Genomic DNA, 25,878 nt, shown 5'->3' with positions numbered 1-25,878 from the left:
CCCATAATTTAATTTTTAATTAACAATGATACAAGGACAGCGTGATGACGATGGTATGACGACAACTGGCTCAAGAAGCAGGAACGACAGTTGCACCACCAAGATGGCACACAACGACGACATGACAAACGATGCATGGTAGCTAGCCTCTTTGTGGTGGCGATGCGGTGACAATGATGGCAAGACAATAGTGACGTAATCACGGCTGAAAGATGACAACCTGATTACGATAGAATGATGAAAGGGTATTGACGTCGATGGAATGGTGAAGGCCGTATGATAATGGCGGCATGACGACGCTTGGAGGAAGTTACTGAAGTGATGATGATGGTGAAACGACTGCATGACGACGATGGCGTGAAGACAATGGTATGACGACAACAGCATGGCGTGAGTTAGATGCCGAAGTTACTATGGTTATGATGGAGCGTCTGCCACGGAATTCGAACGAAGGTATGATAACGAATGCTTTAAGACGACTGTGTGACGACGATGGCATGTTAACGACATGGGGACAATGGGATGACGACGAGTGTATGATGAAAATCCCCTGATGTCGTTAGTAGTTGGTAATTACAGTCGTTAGTAATTGTTCTTAATGGAACGTAGAGATGAATCATAGCCCACATTTGGTTCCTATACAGTGCCCAGTTTTGTTCGGTAGTGTGATCAGTAAAGTTAGGTAAGAGTGTGTCATTAAAAAAACTGTTCCAGATCAGAATTCATATCAGCGGAGTTAGCCCATCTGAAGGCACGAATTGTTTTGGTAATTGATCCTGTATGGGCTAGTGGGACGTGAAGTGTTATCTGAAGCAATTTGTGATCACGGAAGCCATCTAGGTAAGATATTGTTTCTACGGTTTTGGGGGTAATGGTTAATACAACAACAAGTACATTTGATTCTAGAGTGGGCTCGCTTACAACCTGGAGCAAATTGAAATCTAAAGTAAGGTTGAGAAAATCTGTCGAGTGGCAGCATGATGAACACAAGCAAAGGCAGTCTATTTGCGGAAAGTTAGAATCATCCAGACGGTATACGTGATCTGAAACTAAGCTGTGCGTAGCTTTTTTAATACTGTGGCGAAGGTTGTCTGCAAAATTTTGATCGGCCAGCGGTGTGCGGTAGCAAGCATCAATAAAAATTTTCTTTGTTGGGGTCAAGCATGCTGCCCAGACTATGTCAGGCGATGAGTTTGTAGAGACGGAACAGGAAGTAAGAGATTTCTTAATGCCTATCAGCACACCGCCACCCCATCGTGCCACACGATCTTCCCGATAGACGTTGAAGTTGTAGTCTGTAAAAAATTCCCTATCATGCGTGCCGGGGTGTAGCCAGGTTTCTGTCAAAATGACAACATCTGAGTCATTGTCTTCAAGAAAAGAGCAAAGGTTCGTACGCGGTCCTATGTACGCAAAACTTCGAGGGTGTCGAGCCGTCGGAGTATCGTGAAATTGTTCGAGAACGATGGACCGCAGATGACGAGGAAAGACGCGGAGCAACTCCGTGCTTCACGGTTGAGATTGCGGCGGTAGAGGATGCCGTCATGCAGCATGAACATGCGGCACGTGCCATCAGTGCTGCCAGATTGCCCTCCGGCGATGATGGACTGTAACGATGCGTCGCGTTATTGTTCAGCGCGTATGTCCGCCATGTCAGTCAAAGCCATCAGGCAGGTCACCGGATCATGCGCATCAGGATCAGTAGAATCCAAGGGGTGACGCGAGAGGCAGTCAGCATCCTTGTGTGGACGTCCAGACTTATATTTGAAAACAAATGAAAATTCCTGGAGCGGCAAAGTCCAGCGACCAATCTGTCCTGTGGCAACCCGGAGGTAAGACAGCCAGCAGAGGGCGTGGTGGTCTGTAACGCTTAAAAACGTGCGGCCGTACAAATATGACCGGAACTTGGCGACAGCCCAAACTAAAGGCAAGCACTCCCGCTCGGTGATGGAGCAATTTCTCTGAGCACGTGACAGGAGGCGGCTGGCCTAAGCTATCACGCACTCGGTACCATGCTGCTGTTGGGCGAGAACGGCGCTGATACCATGGCCACTTGCGTCAGTGTTGACTCAGGTCGGTGCGGATGGATCAAAGTGGGCAAGTATGGGAGGGGTGGTCAGAAACCCGATGAGAGCGGTAAACGCGTGAGCTTGCACAGGGCCCCATGAGAACGGCGTGTTCATCTGGAGAAGATCTGGCAAAGGCCGAGCAACGTCGGCAAAGCTTTTGTCAAAACGGCGAAAGTAAGAACATTGGCCGACGAAGCAGCGCACGTCAGAAGCACAACGTGGCACAGGGAAACTGCGAATGGCGCAAACTGTTCCCAGATCTGGTTCTACACCGGATGTGTCAACGAGGTGTACCAACGCGCTCATATATGACGGCACCCGAATTGACATATTGGGGAGTTCTGTTGGAGGCCGGCTTTCGGAAGACCGCAAGAATTGCAGCGAACCGGGTATGGTGGCTGCCGAGTGTGGGCGAAAAAACAATAACGTGGTCAGGGTAACAGTGACAGGTGGTCCATTTGTAGCCTCGCAGAAGAGAGTCCATCATAGGTTCAAATGTTGCAGGAGCAGTGCATAAGCCAAAGGGCATGACTTTGAACTGATAGAAGCCATCCGGCATGATGAACGCCGTCTTCTCGCGGTCCATTTCATCAACGGAAATCTGCAAGTAGCCGCGTCCAAGATCGATGGACGAGAAGTATTTAGCTCCGTGCAAGCAGTCTAAGGCGTCATCGATGCGTGGTAGTGAATAGACGTCTTTTCGCGTGATCTTGATTAAGGGGCGATACGCGACGCAAGAACGCCAGGTACCATCTTCATTTTTCACAAGGACGACAGGCGAAGCCTAAGGACTGGCTGATGGCTCGATGGCCCCTTTGCGGAGCGTTTTGTCCACTTCTGATTGGATGACTCGACGTTCAGCATGCGATACACGATATTGACGCCTACGAATAGTATTCGTGTCTCCAGTATTGATGCCGTGTTAAAGATTAGATCTTTGTCCTAAAAGCTTGTCGCAGAAATCAAAAATGTCAAGATACGATTCGATGAGGAGACGCATGTCCGTGACCCGCGCAGAGGTGAGGTCAGGTGCAAGCACCTTCACTAAGTCATCCGTTTGCGAACTAGACCTGTGAGCTAGAATTCGAATTGAATCCTTGCCAGGCTACGTGCTCCTGAACCTCAGCTATCTCCTTTCTATGTGAGAGGAAGATAGCACTCCTCCCCCCCCCCTGCTGACAAAAATATTTGCCCCGAACTATCTACACTTGGAAGCTGCACGAACGAATCAATCAGCTGTCGTACAGCATTCCTTGTAATTTCCTCGTTTCTACACACGCAGAATGTGAAAGTGTCGGCAACACTAAATCAATCCTGGAGGTCACAACAGGTGACACTATTCATCGCAAAAAAGCTTTAAGGCGAGGAAGTACTCAAGACTGCTGAGTATGGTGACAGTGCAGCCTACATTTACAAGTTCTGCAAATATAACATCTTTACTGGCTAGAATAGAAGCAGTGCTGCGAGGGCAAACGTTGGTTTTCTAATTGTACGGCACTGCTCGACCCCTGTTGTAATTATAATTCCACTGTCAAGGGACTGTCAAGGAAGGGGGGTGGGGAAGCTTGGGCGAGTTGATAAGACTTCACGATGTAACTGCAGAGTAAGAAAATTGTGCACCCCAGGGAAGAAAAGACAGGAACAGCGCTGACGTCTGACTGAACTTTATTGCGCACAAGAACAACAACGGAAAGTAAGAGTTAAAATTAGTTAATGTACTCGCATGCGCACTTACATGCACGGATATGGTCCAGGAGGGTAAAACACCAGATTTTTCTGCAGCATTACTGCAGAACATGGTCAACCACAGCTGGCCGACGCATGTGTCACCATTTCTTTGATTGAAGAAAGCTTCGGCCATATACAATGATAGTAGATCAGTGTGCATAAGGAAATCTGGGATGTCTGTTAACAACTGGTTCACACCCGCGTTCGCGGCAGTGTAACGCAAGCTCCGAACAGGATTCCCCTTCGACGAGTTGGGGGATTCTCAGACCCGAATTTTTATGTACGGTCCCGTTCACCCCTTGTATTGCCTTCCAAACGCGAAAAGAATGTCACAGGCCAACAGACATAAGCCGGGAGGAAATTACATTTCTGTTTAGTAGGCTGTCATTGCGCGTCAGTTGCTGCTCACTGCTTAGGCATTTTTAAGCTTGGACGCATAGCACTGCTCTTATTCTCGACTGCAAAAAAGCACATCCACATTTTGACTGGCGGCTACATTATTCAATGGATACGCCACCCGTAAACATAGGGAATTACCACGAACGGCCCATTTCTTCGACTGTGTTCTCCCTCGGTACGGTTTCGCCTTCGGTCTTGACTACCTTAGGAGCCCTCACGGCACGAGAAGTAATTACTGATCACGGTAGCCTTCGTACGCAGTTTTTCAGCTTGGGCATGACAAATGTGCTCTGTTCGGTGTTCAAAGGATTTGTTTCACAGCCGAGCGAACGCACGAGAACAAAAGCCATCTTTTACGAATTTCAAGCGGACAGAAAATTTAAGTGTGCTTTGACGGACGGGGAAAATACCTATACCAGATGTGAGTGTCACTAACAATGAGTTGCAGATGGAAGTATTGAATTACGTTGTGTTTGAGGTCTAGGAAGAGACGTTAAGACCTAGTCCTTGCTCCCGGAACATCTTCAGGACATATACAACTTTGCAGTTCAAAGTGTCGCAGTTAACTAAAGCTAGGTAGTCATCGTTTCAAGTTCAGCACTCATCTTCTGTTTTCCTCACCTGTGCCCACATTTTGTCGCGGCGGGGAGCTATTTTATTTCGTATTGGAGGCTGGCGTGTTTAGACGCGCCACCAAGCAACGATCCTGGAAGGTAAAATTTATGGCCTCCGACATCTATAAATGTAATAAAACTTATTGCCGAGTTGGTTAATATGTACTGAAGCCACTGTAGTGGAAAGGAACACGTACAATAAAGAGGACAGGACCATATAAGCCGTGGTTTCCTGTCCTCTTTATTGTCCATGTTCCTTTACGCTGCAATGGCTTCCATACAAAGCTACAGACATGATTGGCGCTCATCCACTGTAATAACGCTAATGCAAAATTTTCGCCTATTGAACGTGGTGTCATCGTACATTCTAAGTTTGCATTCAGGTATACACAGCCCGTAAGCAACGGCCCGAGAGCGTGCCATTACGTAGCCGGGCTGATAAAAAGGTAAAGTTTCTGTATTTTTTGGTTCAGACAAGGTGCGCTAAATATGTGCTCAGGCTTGCGCATTTCTATATTGTGTTGCACAGCACTGTATTTAGCTGTTTGCACATGTTCGCACAGTATATATGTTCATTCGAAAGCACTTTTTGACCACGCCTTGTGTTCTTTATTATTGTCTAGACTTTGCAAGCTGCTTTCGAAAACTCTCATAATGTACCAAAAATCACAGCTTCCAAACCTTCGTCAACATTGTGTTTAAGGCTGACAATACGTTACGAAAGATGTGCGCTGGAGGGCTAAGAAATAAACACCAGCCGAACTGTAAAAAAATGATAACAAGTGGCAGGTGATCTGTACTGTATACCAACTAGTTCGCAGATGCGGCGAGGGCGTAGTCTAAAAAAGATCGCAACAAAGAAAATTTCTTCCCACAGAAAACATTGACAGTGGAAGATGTAAAGACAATCCACCTGAACAGCATGAGAGCAGTGTGTTGTCTTTCCTTCTGTCCATGTCAGTGCTTTCTGCTGGAAACCGTTCTTGCTCTTTTCAAACAGTGAGCGCAGGCAAGCAATATCGTCATTTGTTTAAAGTACCTCAAGCTGTGGGCGCTTTTATGGATAGCACACATGCCTAAGCATCAATCAGATAATTATTGAACACAAAGATTTGTGACAGCTGCTATACCCTGTAATCTTTAGTTACCAATTCAAGATTGTGAGTGCACTTAAAAACTCACTGACAGTGTACTTCCGCTCAGGCACAAAAACGGAGATGAACGCCTTATGTATGATGTAAGGCATGAGACAAATAATGCGAGAGTGTGCCTAACGCAGCCCTCAATCATCTGTCACACCTACATAGTCAGATTTTACAAATGTCTAAACCTGTCTGCGCTAGACAGATTAGCTTTAAATTAATTTGCAATAAAGTTTGGGCAGTAAACTATCAAAACTTCGTATTGTGTTACGAGGAACACACTAAACTACATTTGAGCACCAGAGTTTCTATAGTTTGAACGCAATGAACTGCATCCGAGCATTTCTAGATTTCTCCTGTGTCAAAATGTGGCATCCGCGGCCCGCCCAATCTCGTGCCCAGCAGTGCCGCGCCACAGCCACTGAGCTACCACTGAGGGTGTTCGCGGGTTGGCAGTGCCTGAAAGTGCCTCAGGCGCGTGTCAGGTGCAATTTGTGCCTTCCTCTAAATTTCTGCACCTGTTGAACCTTTCGGCTGATAGTCTACATTCTTGTCCTTTTCGTTCGTTCATGTACCCATATCTCATGACTCTTTCAGTGACCCGAACTATCTGCGTTGTCACTAATAACCTGTACAACAACTTTGATAAGACATGCACTTTTCTCCCTAGCGAACGTGACCCTAGGAGACCTGCTGGGGGCCATGCCGTACGACAGTGACTTAGTCGTGATGGATATGAGTGGAAGAGATCTATATAATATGTTCGAATACGGAGTTAGTGATTTTACATGGTATCCAGACTTGAATGGGAAATTTCTGCAAGTATCAGGTATGTCTGCTATCAGGAATAAAAAAAATTCTTCAACTATCTGCGCTGTACATGTGCACATAAGGAAACAGAAAGCTAAGCGCGAGGACTTAGTGTAGTTCCTCGATTTCTTTATTTTTTATTTCTAGTTTCTATCAAACTCTTTGTCGGAGAACTGCTGTGTGCTCTGCTGATGTAACTATTATTTCTGCAAATGGGAGCGCAGACGTGGTGCGGAAAGGGAGGCGTCGACTGGAAGGACGCTCACATGCAAATATGTATATGCTTACTGAGCGTCCTTCCTGTCCACGTCTCCCTTTTCCGCACCGCTTCTGCGCTCCCCTTTGCAGAAATCATGTCAAACCAACTAGCCCAACAGCTTACTATTCTACAGCTTATTTCTTCTACAATTGGCTCCTTTCTGATATCCCTAGATGCAAGTGAGCGTCCTTCCTGTCCACGTCTCCCTTTTCCGCACCGCTTCTGCGCTCCCCTTTGCAGAAATCATGTCAAACCAACCAGCCCAACAGCTTACTATTCTAAAGTTTATTTCTTCTACAACGGGCTGCATTCTAATATGCTTAGATGCAAGTGAGCGTCCTTCCTGTCCACGTCTCCCTTTTCCGCACCGCTTCTGCGCTCCCCTTTGCAGAAATCGTGTCAAACCATCTAGCACAACAGCTTACTATTCTAAAGCTTATTTCTTCTACAACGGGCTCTTTTCTAATATGCTTAGATGCAAGTGAGCGTCCTTCCTGTCCACGCCTCCCTTTTCCGCACCGCTTCTGCACTCCCCTTCGTAAAAATAATATCAAACGAACTAACCCGACAGCTTACTATTCTAAAGCTTATTGCTTATACAACGGGCTTTTTTTCTGCTATGCTTAGATGCAAGTGAGCGTCCTTCCTGTCCACGTCACAGGCACACCTGCTGTCGCAGTAGCAGTCCACTTGATGCGTGAGAACAGAGGGCATCGCCGCGACGCCACCTCACCCTAACTCTCGGAAGCCTGCGCTATCCGCGCGTTCCTTTACTGCGCAAGCTCTCGCCCACATTTAACTGCGAATCGGTAAGGCTAAATCTCAACGCGCCAAATGTGTCAAGGCGTTCGCATGCCTGCGAGGAGTTCCTAGCACAAATGACCGCTCAGTGGCGTTCAATGGACCATTAGTGATTTCGCTTTCACAACTCATAACAAGTGCTTAGTTGTCATCGGATTTTGTTTTGATTATTGGGATAGCAATTACGTGAATATGCCAGGCACATTGCTGCCGTAGTCGTCGCCGCTGTCTTCGTGTTCCGTGTAAAATCCAAGGGCGATAACGTCGTCCCTGCGCGCCGTATGCTGTCTGTGCGAGTGAATGCGCGTGACTGTGAGCGGACGATAGCGGCACTTTCCCCTGCGCATAAGGGAGGAGAGCGTGTTGGAAGCACACCGTGTTCCGTCGCATGTAAGGCACCGGGCACTCTCTTTTATGCGACCTTCTCTTGTACATAAGCGCATGCTTCTCTTGTATTCTTGCGAGCGTACGGGAAAAACCGAAGTGCTCGTCTGTCCTATCATCGTGCAGGGCGTGAGGGACTTCTCACCGGGGTGCTGTGGTCACACCAAGAAGGTAGTTTCTGAGCATTGGCAGAACGTTCTGCACCAGGGAGTAGTTTCGTAAGAAAAACGAACAGGATCTGCACCTAAATACCCTCGCGACAAAATCGGTCTTGCTTTGCAACTACTCAGCAAGGCATCTGAGCTCCAGGTATTCTCGCTGCTGATCTGCAAAGTCATCTGCACTACGTGCACGTAAGAAGAGTTTCCTCGTCTTGACCATCTTGGGGCGGCGGGTCCACGGGAGCGCGAGACAGGCAGTCGGCATCAATGCTTTCGTCAGGACTTGTACATTACAGTGATGTAATATTCTTCCTGTATGAAGATCCACTGCGCCAGGCGTCCTGAAAGATCCTTTAAATTCGCTAGCCAACACAACGCGTGAAGCGCACTGATGACCTTCAATGGCCTGCAATATAGGTAAGGGCAGAATTTTTCTGTAGCTCAAATGATGGGGAGGTATTCTATTTCGGTCGCAGAATATACCCCTTCCGCTTTCGACAGCGACCGGCTAGCGTAAGCTATCACCCGTTCATGTCTGTCTTTTTTCTAGACTAGCACGGCGCCGAGGCCTAGGCTACTGGCGTCAGTTTGTATTTCTGTATCGCCATCCTAGTTGAAGCAGGCAAGTGCCAGTGGCGACTCCATGCGTAGTTTGAGCTCATGAAATGCGTTGACCTGTGACGTTTCCCACTTAAACTCGACACCACATTTGGTTAGATCTGTCAGCGGCTCAGCGATGCGTGAAAAGCCGTTGATAAAGTGCCTGTACCAGCCACACATGCCAAGGAATCTACGCGCTGCCTACTTATCGATGAGCTGCTGGGACGTTGCGATGGCGGCTGTCTTCTAGGGTAGAAACCGACTCCAGATTTGCCGATGACGTTGCCCAGGAACAGAACCTCGACGTAAGCGAAGTGGAACTTTTCCGGCTTCAGAGTGAGCTCTGATAACTTGATGGCCTCGAGTACTGGCGCAAGCCAGCCTAAGATGCTTGTCGAAATTTGCCGCGAAGACGACGAATTTATCCAAGTAAAGAAAACAGGTCTGACACTTCAATCTTGCTAACACCGTGTCCATCACCCGCTGGAATGTTCCAGGTGCCAAGCACACTCCCAAGGGCATGGCCTTCAACTCGAGGAGGCCGTCTGGCTTGATGAAGGCGGTCGTTTCACGATCCCTGTCGTCAACATCAATTTTCCTGTAGCCAATCTTGAGATGCATGCGTCGTTCTACTGTGGGGGCGGGTATACGTCCTTCATGATCTTGTTCAGTCAACGATAATCGACGCGAACACATCGGGCTCCGTCCTCTTTCTTCACCAAGGCTACAGGAGATGCCCAACGCTTATCGACGGCTGGATGATGTCAGCGCGCAGAATTTGGTCGACTAGTTGGCTATAGCTTCCCGTTGTAGCATTGAAATTCGGTATGGGCTCTGATGGAGGGGTCGAGCACACTGTTCGGTTATTATGCGATGTCTTGCAACTAATGTTTGGGGAATCCTCGATGACGACGAGTAGCAGTCTTTGTATCGTCGGAGAACAGCTCGGAACGATTGCTGTTTACACATGAGATTTGTATTTCTGTCGAAGTCTGCTTCTCGAACTATAGTTGTCGCGCTAGATGCTGGAGATTCCGAGAGCGGAAACGCACTGGTATTTTCCACAATTTCTTCGACGTGTGCAGTCATGGTGCCCGTGATGATGTGCTTGAACTCCTGGCTGAAGTTGGTCGGCATCACTTACGTTTTCCCTTCATGCAGTCGAGCGATCGCTCTTGCGATTCAAGTTTCACAATCGGGCAGTAGACGATGATCACCCGCATGGACACCTTCTACGTGTGCTGGTGTTTCGGTGTCAACGGAACTTTCAATGCTCGATCGAGGCGGAATGTTGATTTGACCTTCGAGCACACTCAAGGCAGGGCGACTGCGAATGCTCTCCGGCGGTATAGCTTGTTCTTTGGGTAGCGTTATCGAATTTGACTTCAGGTCGATGACTGCGCCATTGAAGTGAAGTGAAGTGAAGTTTATTTCCAACACCGAGTCGGAGGTTCTTGGGCGAAAAGATGTCGCAGACATCTTGAGAGTGCCCAAGGACCCATTAAACAGCAGCAGACAGATTGCAAAAATAATCATCTGAAACGCTGTACAAAAATATAGGCATGAAATATAATACACGCAACGCAACACTTTTAGTGCACAACATAATTGCATATAATACAGATGTCACAAAATCCTTATAAGCACTTGTGCAAAGGCAAAAAATAAATTTTATACATCAATATGAAATAGCAAAATAAAGATGTTGTTCGAATGGTTCTTACATGTTTAAAAGCATATTTCGCACATGTTTCTTGAATTTATATTCTGGTAGATCGAATTTGGTACAAGTTAAGAATTTGTTCAGTATTGCTGGTATCTGGTGTTGAAGACGAGATTCTCCGTAGCTTGTACGGGAAAAAGGAACTGGTATGGGTTGATTACGGAGAGAGTATCGGGGGGAGCTATCAAATGAATGCTCATAAAGCTTCTTCTTTTTTGTATAAAGTAGTAGTTTATATGTATAAAGATCACTTGCTCTAGTAATATCGTGCTTTATGAACAGCTGATGAGTACGCAGTTCGCGAGGGTGCCCATAAAATTTTTCAAATATTCTGAGTACCTTCTTCTGCAACACTTCGAGTCTGTTTAGGTTTTGAGCAGTCGTTTTTGCCCATACTAGCGCGCAGTAAGACAAGCGAGAGTAGAAGTAGCCGTAATATATAGCTTTCTTTAGCCATAATGGAACTAGGTTTGATAACCTGTACAGAAAGCCTACAGTTTTGCTCAATTCAGAAGCAAGCCTGGACACATGGGTATTCCACGACATGTTTTCCTCGAACCAAACACCAAGAAATTTTTGCTTGCGAACGCACTCTAATGTTGTGCCTTGAAATGAGAATTTCAGATCAATACATGGTTTGTACGTAGGCCTAAAAATAACGTATTTTGTTTTACGTGCGTTTAATGCAAGTTTGTTTTCATTTAGCCACACTTCCAAATGCCTTAAATAATTTGTTACAGTAACTTGGAGACTTTTCATTGAATCAGCACTAAAAAAGACATTCGTATCATCAGCATACATAACTAGTTTTTCTCTGTAAGGGATATTACATATATCATTAATATAAACTACGAATAATAAAGGTCCTAAGATCGAACCTTGTGGGACGCCTTGCTTAAGTTCAATTTCTGCTGACGTTAAGCTTCCGACTTTAACATATTGTTTTCTGGCAAATAAGTAGTTTTTAATAAGTTGAAGAGCAACACCGTGTATTCCGTAGTCGAATAATTTTTGTTCTAGGATATCATGTTTTATACTATCAAAAGCCTTTTTCAGATCAAGAAACAATCCAACTGTATACAGCCTTTTTTCGAAATTGTTTAGTATCTCTTCTTTTACGTTTAATAGGGCTAATTCAGTCGACTTGCCTTTCTGGAATCCGTACTGAGCATTGTTTATTATGTTATACTTACTAAGAAAGTTCCTTAGTCTGCAATTTATGGCAGATTCAAACACCTTCGATAGAACGGGCAAAACAGAGATTGGCCTGTAATTCGAAATGTCATTTAGAGCACCGCCTTTATGCACAGGGCATACACGCGCAAGCTTGAGATCGGAAGGGAAAAGTCCAGAAACGAACATACAATTTATGATATGAGCCAGGGGCTCCGAGATGAGATCCGCAACAAACTTCATAGGCGCCGCACTTAATTCATCAGAACCTGTTGCGACATTGTTACGTAGTATACGGATCGAGCTTAATACCTCAAACGGTGTCACTGGGGCTAAACTAATTGTGTTAGGCTGTCTTACTCTACGGCAGATTCTTTCCCGCGTACTCTGTTCAGAAGGCGGCAAATTGTCGCCGGAGTGGGCAAAATATTCATTCAAAGCCATAATAGCCGCATCATCGCTCATGCCTTGGGAGAGGGCTCTGACGTTGAAGCGCGTTTTGTTTTCCACAAATTGTCCCAGATTATTAACTGTATTCCATAGTTTGCGAGGATCATTATAAATCTTGGCGAATAGGCATTCATAGTATATCTTCCTAGCTTTTCTTATGTCGGCATTTAGTTTATTGCGATACGTTTGGAATTCTTTTAGAGCGGCTAGGTCACGTGTTTGAACAAACTTATGATACATTTTGTTTTTTATTTTGATTCTTTTGTGAAGGCCCGTGCTGATCCATGGCTTTCGGATTTTCTTTTTGTTTAATGTGTGCGATACGATGGGAAAATTGCTATCGTAACATGTTTTGAGATAGCGAAAATAAACGCTATATGCGCGATCAGAATCATGTTCTGCGTATACGAAAGACCAGTTCGTAAGCGATAGTTCCGAGCGAAATTTCTCAAGTGTGAGCTGGTTTATGACTCGATACGTTGTTTTGTCGGTGTAGTTAGGTTTGTTAGGTGCAGTAGAGAAAAGAGCAAAGACTGGTAAGTGGTCACTGAGGTCGAGTGAAAATAGGCCTGAAGCAATCTTATTTGTTGGCGCGTTTGTTGTGCAAACGTCCAGCAGTGTGGCGCTATGATCAGTGATTCCGCTGGGCAGCCTAATGGTGTTCGAACAATGATATGTGGATAGAATAGTTTCAACCTGCACGGTGGCTGCGTCATCGCTTATCATGTTGACATTTATGTCACCCATCAGAAAAAAAGGCACGTGCAATAAGTTTAACTTACATATAAGGCTTTCAAAGGTATCAAGAAATTCAGACTTTCTGCTCGTGGGTGGCCGATACGCTGCAGTAACTGCAATATTTGGTAATCGTATTGTAATACATCCGAGGCTAGTGGTCACGAACGTTAGCTCATCAATGACATCATGCGTAAGACAATCTTTCACATACAAGGCTAATCCTCCCCCACGATTGGTAGTCCTGGTAACACCATTGTATGTGTAATAGTCTAGCTGTGAAGGAGTGTCATTCGGAGTGAGCCATGTTTCGGAAAGCAGTACAACATCAAATTTTATAGCTAAGGAATCAAGGAACGTGCTGAGATCAGAAATTTTGTTTTTAATACTGCGCACATTTAGATGAAAAGCACTGAAATGCTTTCCAATATGTTCGGCAGCTTTGTTAAAACTGTCCGCATCATAGTAATGACAACTGTCAAATAGAGCCATTTCGTAGCAGATTGAGTCAATTAAAAGTGTCAGTTGGGTACTTAGTGACACATTTAGTCCAAATCATTGCGTTCAGCGATTCGCAGCACCTCCGATGATTCTGTTTTCCTGGCAAGAACTTCGCCATTATTTGTCCATACGTACTTCCATCCAACATCACGCTTCTTAGCTATAGCAGCACCCAGGAGTTGTTTCCCAAGCTGAGTTAGGTTTTCATTAACAAATATAGGATCGGTGGACTGGAAGCCAATTTGGTTAGCAGAAAGACGCGCTCTCTTGGCTTTAGTGAAAATAGCATTTCGCTTTTCTCGGCGTACAAAGCGTACAATGATACTCTTCACCTCGGGGTGCTTAGTTCCTATTCTGTGACAAATATCAATATCTGTGGAAGTTATGGGTTCCCCAACTGCAGCGCAAATTTTCTGGACTACTTCAGAAGGATCACCTTGATTAGGCACACCCTTGATTTCAAGGTTGTTTGCTCTGGTATACGCCTCCAAGTCCTCAATTTTCATGCGTAATGTCTTTGTTTCCATCGCGAGAATATCGTTAGCTTTCCGTGCTTCTGCGAGTTCTTTTCGCAACGACTTTATCTCTTCCGTGAGCAGCTTAATGTCATCACAGACTGAACTGCAATAGTCCACACTTTTCTTAAAGTCGCGAAGTTCCTTCCGTATTTCTCGCTGAAAGACTTCTAGCTCCTTAGTCATCTTTCAGCAATAACGAGACAAAAAAAGGGTCGATGGTGTTTGGCAGCAGTGCTAGCAACGGTATAATTAAGATGAAGGAATGAATCCTCACCTGCGTACAGAGAATGCTTGTTACTGATATGAATCCTGCGAGCACTGCTGCCAAACTGTGGTCAGAGCAGAAAGATCCCGGCTTATATACTGTCCGTGGCCTAGAATGCCGTCCTCTGCGCAGGCGCTTCCGTTCCGCAGCACCAAGCAACGTGTCGATTTGGTAGGACTGCGCCGCGTGTCGACACGATCTGTATCGTTTGGGCTGTCCGTTCAGTGCTCCAGTCGGTGGTACCCGTTGCAGCGCGCGGCGATAAAGATCCCAGCAATGTGATGAGCTGCGTACAGAGAATGCTTGCTACTGATGTGAATCCTGCGAGCACTGCTGCCAAATTGGTTCACGATGTCCATGCCGATAGTAACGTCTCTTGAGCACAGTTGGCGGATAACAAAGGTGGCAGGGTAGGTCAGGTAATGAATGGTCATTCATGCCGTGCAGATTCCAGTAGGCGTTATCAGGTGTCCTCCAGCTGTATCAATTTGAGGGTCTTCCGATGCAGTCTTAACTTTCTTCAACTAGGTGGCGATGGGTTCAGTAATGCTGGATTAGTCAGCTCCTATGTCAACTAGGCTGTTAGTGCATGGCCATTGAGAAGTACGTCGAGGTGGGCAACCGCGCACCTACCACGACCTCCACAGCCCTACGAGATGTCTGTGCCATAGTCACTTCCACCCACCCGCCCATCCATTGTCAGCACGCTGCTCCAAGGAAAAGCGATGCTCGGCACGCGACAAATCACCAGTCGTTTTGGTTTAATGTACGGACGCCAGCCACCTGCTTCTGCAGTGCCCTTACCGCGCAATCGCACCTCAGTGCCAGCTCCAACGCCATATCGACGCGTACCTTCCGGAGACGGCAGGTGAAGCCTCACACCGCTTCAGGTCGCGCTTGGCGGACTCTCGCCGGTCTTCCTCGCCGTACCAGAGCAACAACAATATCACGAGAGAATGGTCTCCAAGTCTCCCTAGGGGAAGCTAAGCCCAGCGACGTTGGGTGATGGTGCCAATTTTGAGCGAAGAGTGGCGAGAGTCCATCAACGATGACGCCACTAGAAATCAAGACGGCGATACTATCCGCAAGCCCAACGATGGCGCCACTTGAAAACATGGCTATGCGACTGCGCATCATGACATGGAACGACTCCGCGATATAATCCGATGTGACGAGAATAACGGGACAGGACAGCTCGAAGATGACACATCTCCGTGCCCAACAGCGATGATCACGCGAATAGAGGCTGCAAGAGCTCCCGACTACGAGGCCTCCACTCGACGCAACCATGACCGAAGGAACTGACGCGCGCCGCAGCTCGAGACCGAGCGCAGCCGAAGCAGGATGTCAAGTACGGCCTTGGAGGTGACCATAGACGGAAAGGAAGTGACAGCACTTGTCGATACCGGGGCTGACTACTCGTTGAAGAGCCGACAGTTTAATTTGTTGCGTAGTACCGGTGTGTCGTACATGATTGCTCGGAAATCACCGACCAGCTCATGCCCTTACTCCACGTGGCAGTTCACGTGGGAGAAGCCTCTGAAAGATGCGTTCCAAGCATTTCAGCAGCGCTTGCAGTCACCACCTATGCTCGTTCACCTTGACACTTTGGCGACAACGGGAACATCTCGATACCCACTTATGCTGGCGCCGTAGGACCTGGTACCGTATAGAGTCAAGCGGAAAATGGCCTCGCGTGAGTGACCGCCTATGCTGGGAGATCCCTTTAGAAAACTAAATTCAATTATTCGTCGATCAAATGCCGCCGGTCAGCCGGGAACAAAATTTTGGCTATCTTTTTGCGGTTAACCTTTGAACGCTGTCCGTCACCACCACGTTCTGTGGTGGCTAGCCAAGCTGAACGAACTTCCTCTACGAATCTACGAATCGGTATTTTAGTAGCGTCTTACGACGAGCTTACAGCAGGATACATGCGATTCTCTCGAACGCTGCGAAAAAAAAAAATCTGAAAAATACAACCGGCCCTGTCTAACGCTGACGCCTTACATTACCTGAAAACCTGCTGATGTCAACGCCAGAAAACGCCATCTTCAGGACCGGCTGGAGTACTGAATCACACAACACACCACCGAAGGCTTTTCAGCAAATAGGGATGGATCTACTCTGTCCGTTTCTGACGACATCTTCTTGCAACAAACGCCGTCAGGTAGGGAATGTAGGCAGCTGGATTCTTATTAGATAATATTGTTTTGTGCTATGCTACGCTGGGGGTACTCATTACGATAGGGCAACTGCTGAGCTGACACAACAGATTCTGCGCTTGAACCACACGTGCCATCGTCGAATTACCGCCTACCACCTGTAGCCCAATGGTCTCGCACAGCGTTTCAAAATACCCTCGCCGATGTTCCGGCCACGTACGTCGACATCGACCACCGAACTTAGGACAACGTTTTTCCGTACGTGACTTTCGCGTACAACACGGCGAGCCTGGAGACGACATGCTGGGCCCTGTGAGCTCATCTGTGGCCGGCAAGCCACATCCATGCTGAGCGCTGTGCTGCCGAACGCCCATCACAACCACTTGAATGGGGACTGGGCCGGTTTTCTTTAACGTTCTCAGGTATCCCGCCAGCTAGGCCGCACATGCGTCCAGTGTTAGGACTGTAGCGACGCCCATAACTACAACCTGCGACGAAGGGAACAGGATAACGCGCCTGGTAACCGTGTGATGATATGGGTGCCCATTCGCCACTGTGGTCTCGGTGAAAAGCTTCTTCGCCGCTACTTCGGAACCTACAAGATCACACGACGCCTTTGGCCACTCGTCCACGCAGTTATTCCCGATGGAATGACACAGTCCCAGAGATGCTACCTGGAGCCTAAAGGCGTTCACGTCGTGCGCCTGAAGCCAACGTTTTAGTTTTGGCGGACGCGTAGTTTGGCAATTTTGATTTCGTTTTAAAGATACTGCAGCATCGTTTCGTTTTTTTTTTAGAGTACGCAGATGCCTAGAGTTGTCCGCGGTCGCTTCCGGAACGCCGCCATTTTACTGCCTTTCGGTTGTCACGCGCAGTTATCGTATAACGCATGCGGGTCGAACAGTCACACTGTTTATTGACAAATAGGCCCTTCTATCATCGCGTGACGCGCACGCTCCTAGACGCATGTGGTATAGTCTAGGTCAAACTTGTTCGCCAACGCTGCGTCTGGGAAAGCGTGTGGCGCCGGTATAAGGAACGAACAAACGGCTGTTATAGGCTAGTTTCCGACGAATGCGCTTCCCGCTCTCGCCGTTTAATTTAAGGGCACAAGTGTGAGAATACTGGTATGACACGGAATAAAGATTGTTTTGAGTAAACATGGCGTAGAAGTTATGTTGCACATTCTGCGATAAGAGTTATCTGGATTTTCTCGGCCATTCACAATAATATTAGCAGTCTGACGTCCGTGGTACGTAGAGTATGCAAAGTTAGGCAAGAGAAGAAGTGTGTTAGTTGCACTACTGCTGTGGGATAGCAAATTACCCGTTTTTGCAGAAATGCCCAGAAACGCCAGACTGGTTAGAGTATTATTATGAGGCATCAGGAGCGTGCGCTCGATGTTAGGATGGAACAACGTCGCATCTGTCGTTTGTCGTTGTACTTTCTTGTTCAATGTAGACTGGCATACTGTATCGCCGCAAGGTTCAACTCACAGGACAGATCAGGGAAACATTTTTTTTTTCATGCCAGTTGAATCCTAAAATTGTGTCAGTCAAGGAGCGACCACCTTATCGCCAAGGAAAGCGAAATATATCCGGATGTATATTGCTTGCAATTTTGACTAGTGAACTTCAAACCTGAATCAGTATTTTTAAAAAGTACACGTGAAGTGACTGGCATCTAAAATGTTTATGGTGGTGTTCCTGCTTCACTTAACTCATCTGTTTCTTTCCAAAATAACCCTTTAGTTGTAAAATAGTGCTGTTTTCGTCGCCTTCTTCCACATCCCGCGTCCTATCGCACATTTCTTCGCATGATGCATTAAAAAAGATACTGTAATTACCACACCTGAGAGTGGAGGGTACATTATTCTCTTGCAGGTACTTAGATCTACAATGTTCTATATTCCAGCACCTTATATTTCCTACCGAACATTTCTTTTCCGCCGAATATATTTCTTGTCGTCAACTTCATTTTGTGCGTATTGCAAAGCTCATTAAAGTAACAAGCTTTCTAAATTATCCGAAAAATATATCATCATCATCAGCCTAGTTACACCCACTGCAGGGCAAAGGCCTCTCCCATACTTCTCCAACTACCCCGGTCATGTACTAATTGTGGCCATGTTGTCCCTGCAAACGTCTTAATGTCATCCGCCCACCTAACTTTCTGCCGCCCCCTACTACGCTTCCCTTCCCTTGGAATCCAGTCCGTAACCCTTAATGACCATCGGTTATCTTCCCTCCTCATTACACGTCCGGCCCATCCCCATTTCTTTTTCTTGATTTCAACTAAGATGTCATTTACCCGCGTTTGTTCCCTCACCCAATCTGCTCTTTTCTTATCCCTTAACGTTGCACCTATCATTCTTCTTTCCATAGCTCGTTGCGTCGTCCTCAATTTCAGCAGAACCCTTTTCGTAAGCCTCCAGGGTTCTGCCCCGTAGGTGAGTACTGGTAAGACACAGCTGTTATACACTTTCCTATTGAGGGATAGTGGCAACCTGCTGTTCATGATTTGAGAATGCCTGCCAAACGCACCCCAGCCCATTCTTATTCTTCTGGTTATTTCATTCTCATGATCCGGATCCGTGGTCACTACCTGCCCTAAGTAGATATATTCCCTTACCACTTCCAGTGCCTCGCTACCTATCGTAAACTGCTGTTCTCTTCCGAGACTGTTAAACATTACTTTACTTTTCTGTAGATTAAATTTCAGACCCACCCTCCTGCTTTGCCTCTCCAGGTCAGTGAGCATGCATTGCAATTGGTCTCCTGAGTTACTAAGCAAGGCAATATCATCAGCGAATCGCAAGTTGCTAAGGTATTCTCCATCAACTTTTATCCCCAATTCTTCCCACTCCAGGTCTCTGAATACCTCCTGTAAACATGCTGTGAATAGCATTGGAGATATCGTATCTCCCTGTCTGACGCCTTTCTTTATTGGGATTTTGTTGCTTTTTTGTGGAGGATTACGGTGGCTGTGGAACCGCTATAGATATCTTCCAGTATCTTTACATATGGCTCATCTACACCCTGATTCCGTAGTGCCTTCATGACTGCTGAGGTTTCGACTGAATCAAATGCTTTTTCGTAATCAATGAAGGCTATATATAAGGGTTGGTTATATTCCGCACATTTCTCTATCACCTGATTGATAGTGCGAATATGGTCTATTGTTGAGTAGCCTTTACGGAATCCTGCCTGGTCCTTTGGTTGACAGAAATCTAAGGTATTCCTGATTCTATTTGCGATTACCTTAGTAAATACTTTGTAGGCAACGGACAGTAAGCTGATCGGTCTATAATTTTTCAAGTCTTTGGCGTCCCCTTTCTTATGGATTAGGATTATGTTAGCGTTCTTCCAAGATTTCGGTACGTTCGAGGTCATGAGGCATTGTGTATATATGGCGGCCAATCTTTCTAGGACAGTGTTCCCACCATCCTTCAACAAATCTGCTGTTACCTGATCCTCCCCAGCTGCCTTCCCCCTTTGCATAGCTCCCAATGCGTTCTTTACCTCTTCCGGTGTTACTTGTGGGATTTCAAGTTCCTCTAGCCTATTCTCTCTCACCTTATCGTCGGGGGTGTTACTGCTACTGTATACATCTCTATAAAACTCTTCAGCCACTTGAACTATCTCATCCATATCAGTAACGATATTGCCGGCTTTGTCTCTTAACGCACACATCTGATTCTTGCCTATTCCTAGTTTCTTCTTCCCTGCTTTTAGGCTTCCTCCGTTCCCGAGAGCCTGTTCAATTCTATCCATATTATAGTTCCTTATGTCCGCTGTCTTACGCTTGTTGATTAACTTAGAAAGTTCTGCCAGTTCTATTCTAGCTGTGGGGTTAGAGGCTTTCATACATTGGCGTTTATTGATCAGATCTTTCGTCTCCTGCCATAGCTTACTGGTTTCCTGTTTAGCGGCGTTACCACCGACTTCTATTGCGCACTCCTTAATGATGCCCATAAGATTGTCGTTCATTGCTTCAACACCATGGTCCTCTTCCTGGGTTAAAGCCGAATACCTGTTCTGTAGCTTGATCCGGAATTCCTCTAGTTTCCCTCTTACCGCTAACTCATTGATTGGCTTCTTATGTACCAGTTTCTTCCGTTCCCTCCTTAAGTCAAGGCTAATTCGAGTTCTTACCATCCTATGGTCACTGCAGCGCACCTTGCCGAGCACGTCTACATCTTGTATGATGCCAGGGTTCGCGCAGAGTATGAAGTCGGTTTCATTTCTAGTCTCACCATTGGGGCTCCTCCACGTCCACTTTCGGCTAACCCGCTTGCGGAAAAAGGTATTCATTATCCGCATATTATTCTGTTCTGCAAACTCTACTAATAACTCTCCTCTGCTATTCCTAGAGCCTATGCCATATTCCCCCACTGACTTGTCTCCGGCCCGCTTCTTGCCTACCCTGTCATTGAAATCGCCCAGCAGTATACTGTATTTTGTTTTGACTTTACCCATCGCCGATTCCACGTCTTCATAGAAGCTTTCGACTTCCTGGTCATCATGACTAGATGTAGGGGCGTAGACCTGTACAACGTTCATTTTGTACTCTCTTATGAAGTTTCACAACAAGACATGCCACCCTCTCGTTAATGCTATAAAATTCCTGTATGTTACCAGCTATGTTCTTATTAATAAGGAATCCGACTCCTAGTTCTCGTCTCTCTGCTAAGCCCCGGTAGCACAGGACGTGCCCGCTTTTTAGCACTGTATATGCTTCTTTTGGCCTCCTAACTTCACTGAGCCCTATTATATCCCATTTACTGCCCTCTAATTCCTCCAATAGCACTGCTAGACTCGCCTCACTAGATAACGTTCTAGCGTTAAACGTTGCCAGGTTCATATTTCAATATTCCAAAAATATAAGAAACGTTTAATAGCTCCAGCCATAGACATGATTTGCAACTCCAAGCAAACACCTGGTGGCGCAGGATTATAATATTTCTACTGCCGAGATCGCGCAGTTGCACTCGGCAAACGTAGTTAATGAAAGAAAAAATCAGTAGTAAGCAGGACACTGAGTTTATGTTTTTTTGTTATTTTTTAGGTGCACACGTTGTGTACGACTTCCGGCAGCCAAATGGTCGACGAGTTGCATCACTGAAGGTATTGTGCGCCAATTGTAGCGTACCGGTGTACAAACCGGTTAGGAAAGACCAGATGTACAGCATCGTGACGACTTCATTCATCGCGAACGGAGGTGATGGATTCAAGTTCGGTTCAGGTGTTGCTAAGCGCACGGAAGGTAAGCCGACATTTTTGTTGGTTGCATGGCCATAGGCATTGTGTGGCTTCACTAGAAGGTTCTTCAACAAGAAATGTATACCCCGTGGCCCTGAAGGAATATGCTTTCAGAAAAAGAACTGGATATGTCTGTCTCCTGATAGTGTTCTAAATTAGACCACATTCTTAGAGAGCCAGATGCTCTGACCATTCCACCGCAGTAGTCTGCCTTTGTTTTCATTGTTTGATGTATACATTAACCTATAATATAAAAGCGAATATAAGCCAATAAAGAAATAAAACATTCATAGGCTGACTAACTGCTACCGTACGGGTAATAAAAATCTCTTAGGGCAACGAATGCTTCTAGCCGTAACCCGTCTGGAAAGGCGCATCTGCTTTCTATGGTGTGTACTTGTGCAAATCATGCGTAAATATTGCCACGATTTTCAATCATTAAAAGTGACCTTTCTGCATTATGCCAGAAACGAAAGTACTCCTAAGAATCCATGAAAACCTTATTCCTTGTCTCGAGAGTGAGAAGGAGCAGGGACAGGAAAGGTCGGGAGGTCAACAAAAGGCGAGCGCGCGATTTGCTACCCTCCACTGGGGGTAAGGGATAGAGGGAATAGAAAGAGGAAAGGAGGGAGAGAGTGAGCACTGAGTGCACATAGGATGATGCAAAGGGACACTATAAGCGGTATCTTAAGCCGGTGCACTTCATGTAGTTTACTTGTGCACGAATCGCTTTTTGTGCCAGTGACGGGTGTAGCCACGGCCCGAGTATCAAACTGTTCGCAGAATAATAAACATGACCTATACTTTAAATTAGGTTTCTTTCAGAAATGTCTTTGACAAGATTATTTTTTTATTGACCATAATTTCGGGACATGCATGGATATCTGAATTTTCGTAGACCTTTAAACACCATTCGGTCAGTGTGTCCAATGCGCACGACTCTGCAAACGCACAGCAAGTCCTTGTGACCATCTACCTATTGCGCGTTTTCCTCTGAAACAACATAAATTTTATTTTCAAATACAAAGAATAAGAAGCAGCCTATAAATATAACCTCCACCACATAATACGAATCCTTCTATGCCAAAATGTCTCACGTTTACACGTCACACTGAACTTGGCACAGGAAAAATTGCTTTATGCATTATGTTAAATATTTGATAATACATACATACATACATACATACATACATACATACATACATACATACATACATACATACATACATCATCAGCCTGGTTACGGCCACTGCAGGGCAGAGGCCTCTTCCATACTTCTCCAATCACCCCGGTCATGAACTGATTGTGGCCATGTTGTCCCTGCAAACGTCTTGACCTCATCAGCCCACCTACTTTCTGCCGCCGTCAGCTACGCTTCCCTTCCCTTGGAATCCAGTCCGTAACCCTTAATGACCATTGGTTATCTTCCCTCCTCATTAAATCTCCAGCCCATGGCCATTTCTTTTTCTTGATTTCAACTAAGATGTCATTAACTCGTGTTTCTTCCCTCACCCAATCTGCTCTTTTCTTATCCCTTAACGTTACGCTCATCATTCTTCTTTCCATAGCTCGTTGCGTCGTCCTCAATTTAAGTAGAACCCTTTTCGTAAGCCTCCAGGTTTCTGCCCCATAGGTGAGTACTGGTAAGACACAGCTGTTATACACTTTTCTCTTGAGGGATAATGGCAACCTGCTGTTCATGATCTAAGAATGCCTGCCAAACGCGCTCCAGCCCATTCTTATTCTTCTGATTATTTCAGTCTCATGATCCGGATCCGCGGTCAGTACCTGCCCTAAGTATATGTATTCCCTTACCACTTCCAGTGCCTCGCAACCTATCGCAAACTGCTGTTCTCTTCCGCGACTGTTAAACATTACTTTAGTTTTCTGCAGATTATCTTTAGACCCACCCTTCTGCTTTGCCTCTCCAGGTCAGTGATCATGCATTGCAGTTTGTCCCCTGGGTTACTAAGCACGGCAATATCATCAGCGAATCGCAAGTTACTAAGGTATTCTCCATTAACTCTTATCCCCAATTCTTCCCAATCCAGATCTCTGAATACCTCCTGTAAACACGCTGTCAATAGCATTGCAGAGATCGTATCTCCCTGCCTGACGTCTTTCTTTATTGGAATTTTGTTGCTTTTTTTATGGAGGACTACGGTGGTTGGGGAGCCGCTATAGCTATCTTTCAGTATTTTTACATACAGGTCGTCTACACCCTGATTCCGTAATGCCTCCATGACTGCTGAGGTTTCGACTGAATCAAACGCTTTGTCGTAGTCAATGAAGCTATATATAAGGGTTGGTTATATTCCGCACATTTCTCTATCACCTGACTGATAGTGTGAATATGGTCTATTGTTGAGTAGCCTTTACGGAATCCTGCCTGGTGATTTAGTTACAGAAGTCTAAGGTGTTCCAGATTCTATTTGCGATTACCTTAGTAAATACTTTGTCGGTAACGGATAGCAAGCTGATCGGTCTATAGTTTTTCAAGTCTTTGGCGTCCCCTTTCTTATGGATTAGGAGTATGTTGGCATTCTTCCAAGATTCCAGTACGCTCGTAGTCATGAGGCATTGCGTATACAGGGTGGCCAGTTTTTCTAGAACACTCTGCCCACCATTCTTCAACAACCTGATCCTCCACAGCTGCCTTCTGCCCTTGCATAGCTCCTAAAGATTCCTTTACTTCTTCTGGCGTTACTTGTGGGATTTCAAATTCCTCTAAGCTATTCTCTCTTCGATTATCGCCGTGGGTGCCACTGGTACTTTTAAATCTTTCTAAGACTCCTCAGCCACATGAACTATCCATCTATATTAGTAATGATATTGCCGGCTTTGTCTGCATCTGTTACATACATACATACATACATACATACATACATACATACATACATACATACATACATACATACATACATACATACATACATACATACATACATACATACATACATACATACATACATACATACATACATACATACATACATACATACATGTATCCTGTACCAGAAATAACCTGTGTACTGTTTGCTGCGATGTGCAGTACGAGGAGAGTGAAATGCAATCAGGCGGTTTGATGTTACCTTTAACCTCATTTACTTGAAACAAGCGTTTTGCGCCGATTGCACCAGCTATGCATTGTAGGGTTCATTCAAACATTCTGCCACAAATAAACCAATATGTTTATTAATATTACTGTTATTATTATTATAATTACGAGTACTATCATCATCATCTTTTGGCGATGGTGATGATGCTTTGCTGGTGTCCAATCGAGGGCAAGGACCTTTCACACAGATATTAGATTACTCTTGTTTGCATAAAATTCTTGCAAATTTTAAGAATGCGAATTCCCTAGTTTTGTCACGCCACTTTGTTCCCTGTCATGTAGACGTATGTAATTTTATTTGCTAGCCGACAGCTTACTAATACCTACAGTAAAAACGTAGGCGCACATAATTTATTTCGTTCTACATAATGCTGTAATGCTGTTAGAGTAGCATTCCCACTCTAAAACACGTATTCTTATCGACGTATTCAACGATAAAATAACCGATGCTTCCGTCTGTGTCTCTCTTAGGTGTCAGCGCGTTAGATGTATTTGCGAAGTACTTCAGCAAAACGTCTCCTGTGAAGACTCCTGAAGAGGAGAGAGTCATCGTGCTGAACCTTCCGAAAAGAGGAGTAGGTTCACCATAGCGCAAAAAAAAAGAAGTTGGAACATCAAAAGTACCTTTCTTCTACATAAAAATTTTGACTCAAGTAGTGTCTTATTTTGTGCAGTCTTATTTAGTAGCTGTGTGATGTTGACGCTGTTTCTTCACCATGTTAACATGTTAATTCAGATATGATGTGGAATAAAATGGAGCAGTGATGAATCGTCCTGATAAACATCAAATTTTATTTAGCGATGTTGCATTGTCCTACAGGAACTGCGCTTATTGGTATAACGAAGCGACCTTTATTACCGATGACAAAGAAGGCCATACTGCGGCCTCCACTTGCTAGTGGAAGTGCAATGATTCATGTAACACAATAATCGGAGGCACATACTCAAAAAGGTCATGTGTCCTGTCAGAAGGCACGACTTTGTAGCGATCTACAACCTTTTTTT

At 45.5% G+C, this 25,878-nt stretch overlaps 1 protein-coding gene across 2 annotated transcripts in view; it reads left to right on the top strand.

Moving 5' to 3' along the window:
• LOC126526654 (protein 5NUC-like) overlaps nt 1-25,526 on the top strand; it is a 156,529-nt gene extending 131,003 nt beyond the window's left edge. For both annotated transcript variants that reach the window (XM_050174521.3, XM_055068331.2), the window contains 3 exons: nt 6,623-6,781; nt 21,562-21,759; nt 25,345-25,526. In XM_050174521.3, the coding sequence (XP_050030478.1) occupies nt 6,623-6,781; nt 21,562-21,759; nt 25,345-25,463 (476 nt within the window). In that variant the 3' untranslated portion in view covers nt 25,464-25,526. The remainder of the gene's footprint in view (nt 1-6,622; nt 6,782-21,561; nt 21,760-25,344) is intronic.
• Nucleotides 25,527-25,878: the final 352 nt, after the last annotated feature.

Source organism: Dermacentor andersoni, chromosome 8, assembly GCF_023375885.2.
Source record: "Dermacentor andersoni chromosome 8, qqDerAnde1_hic_scaffold, whole genome shotgun sequence".
Taxonomy (NCBI): domain Eukaryota; kingdom Metazoa; phylum Arthropoda; class Arachnida; order Ixodida; family Ixodidae; genus Dermacentor; species Dermacentor andersoni.
This window is presented reverse-complemented; position numbering and strand designations above follow the sequence as displayed.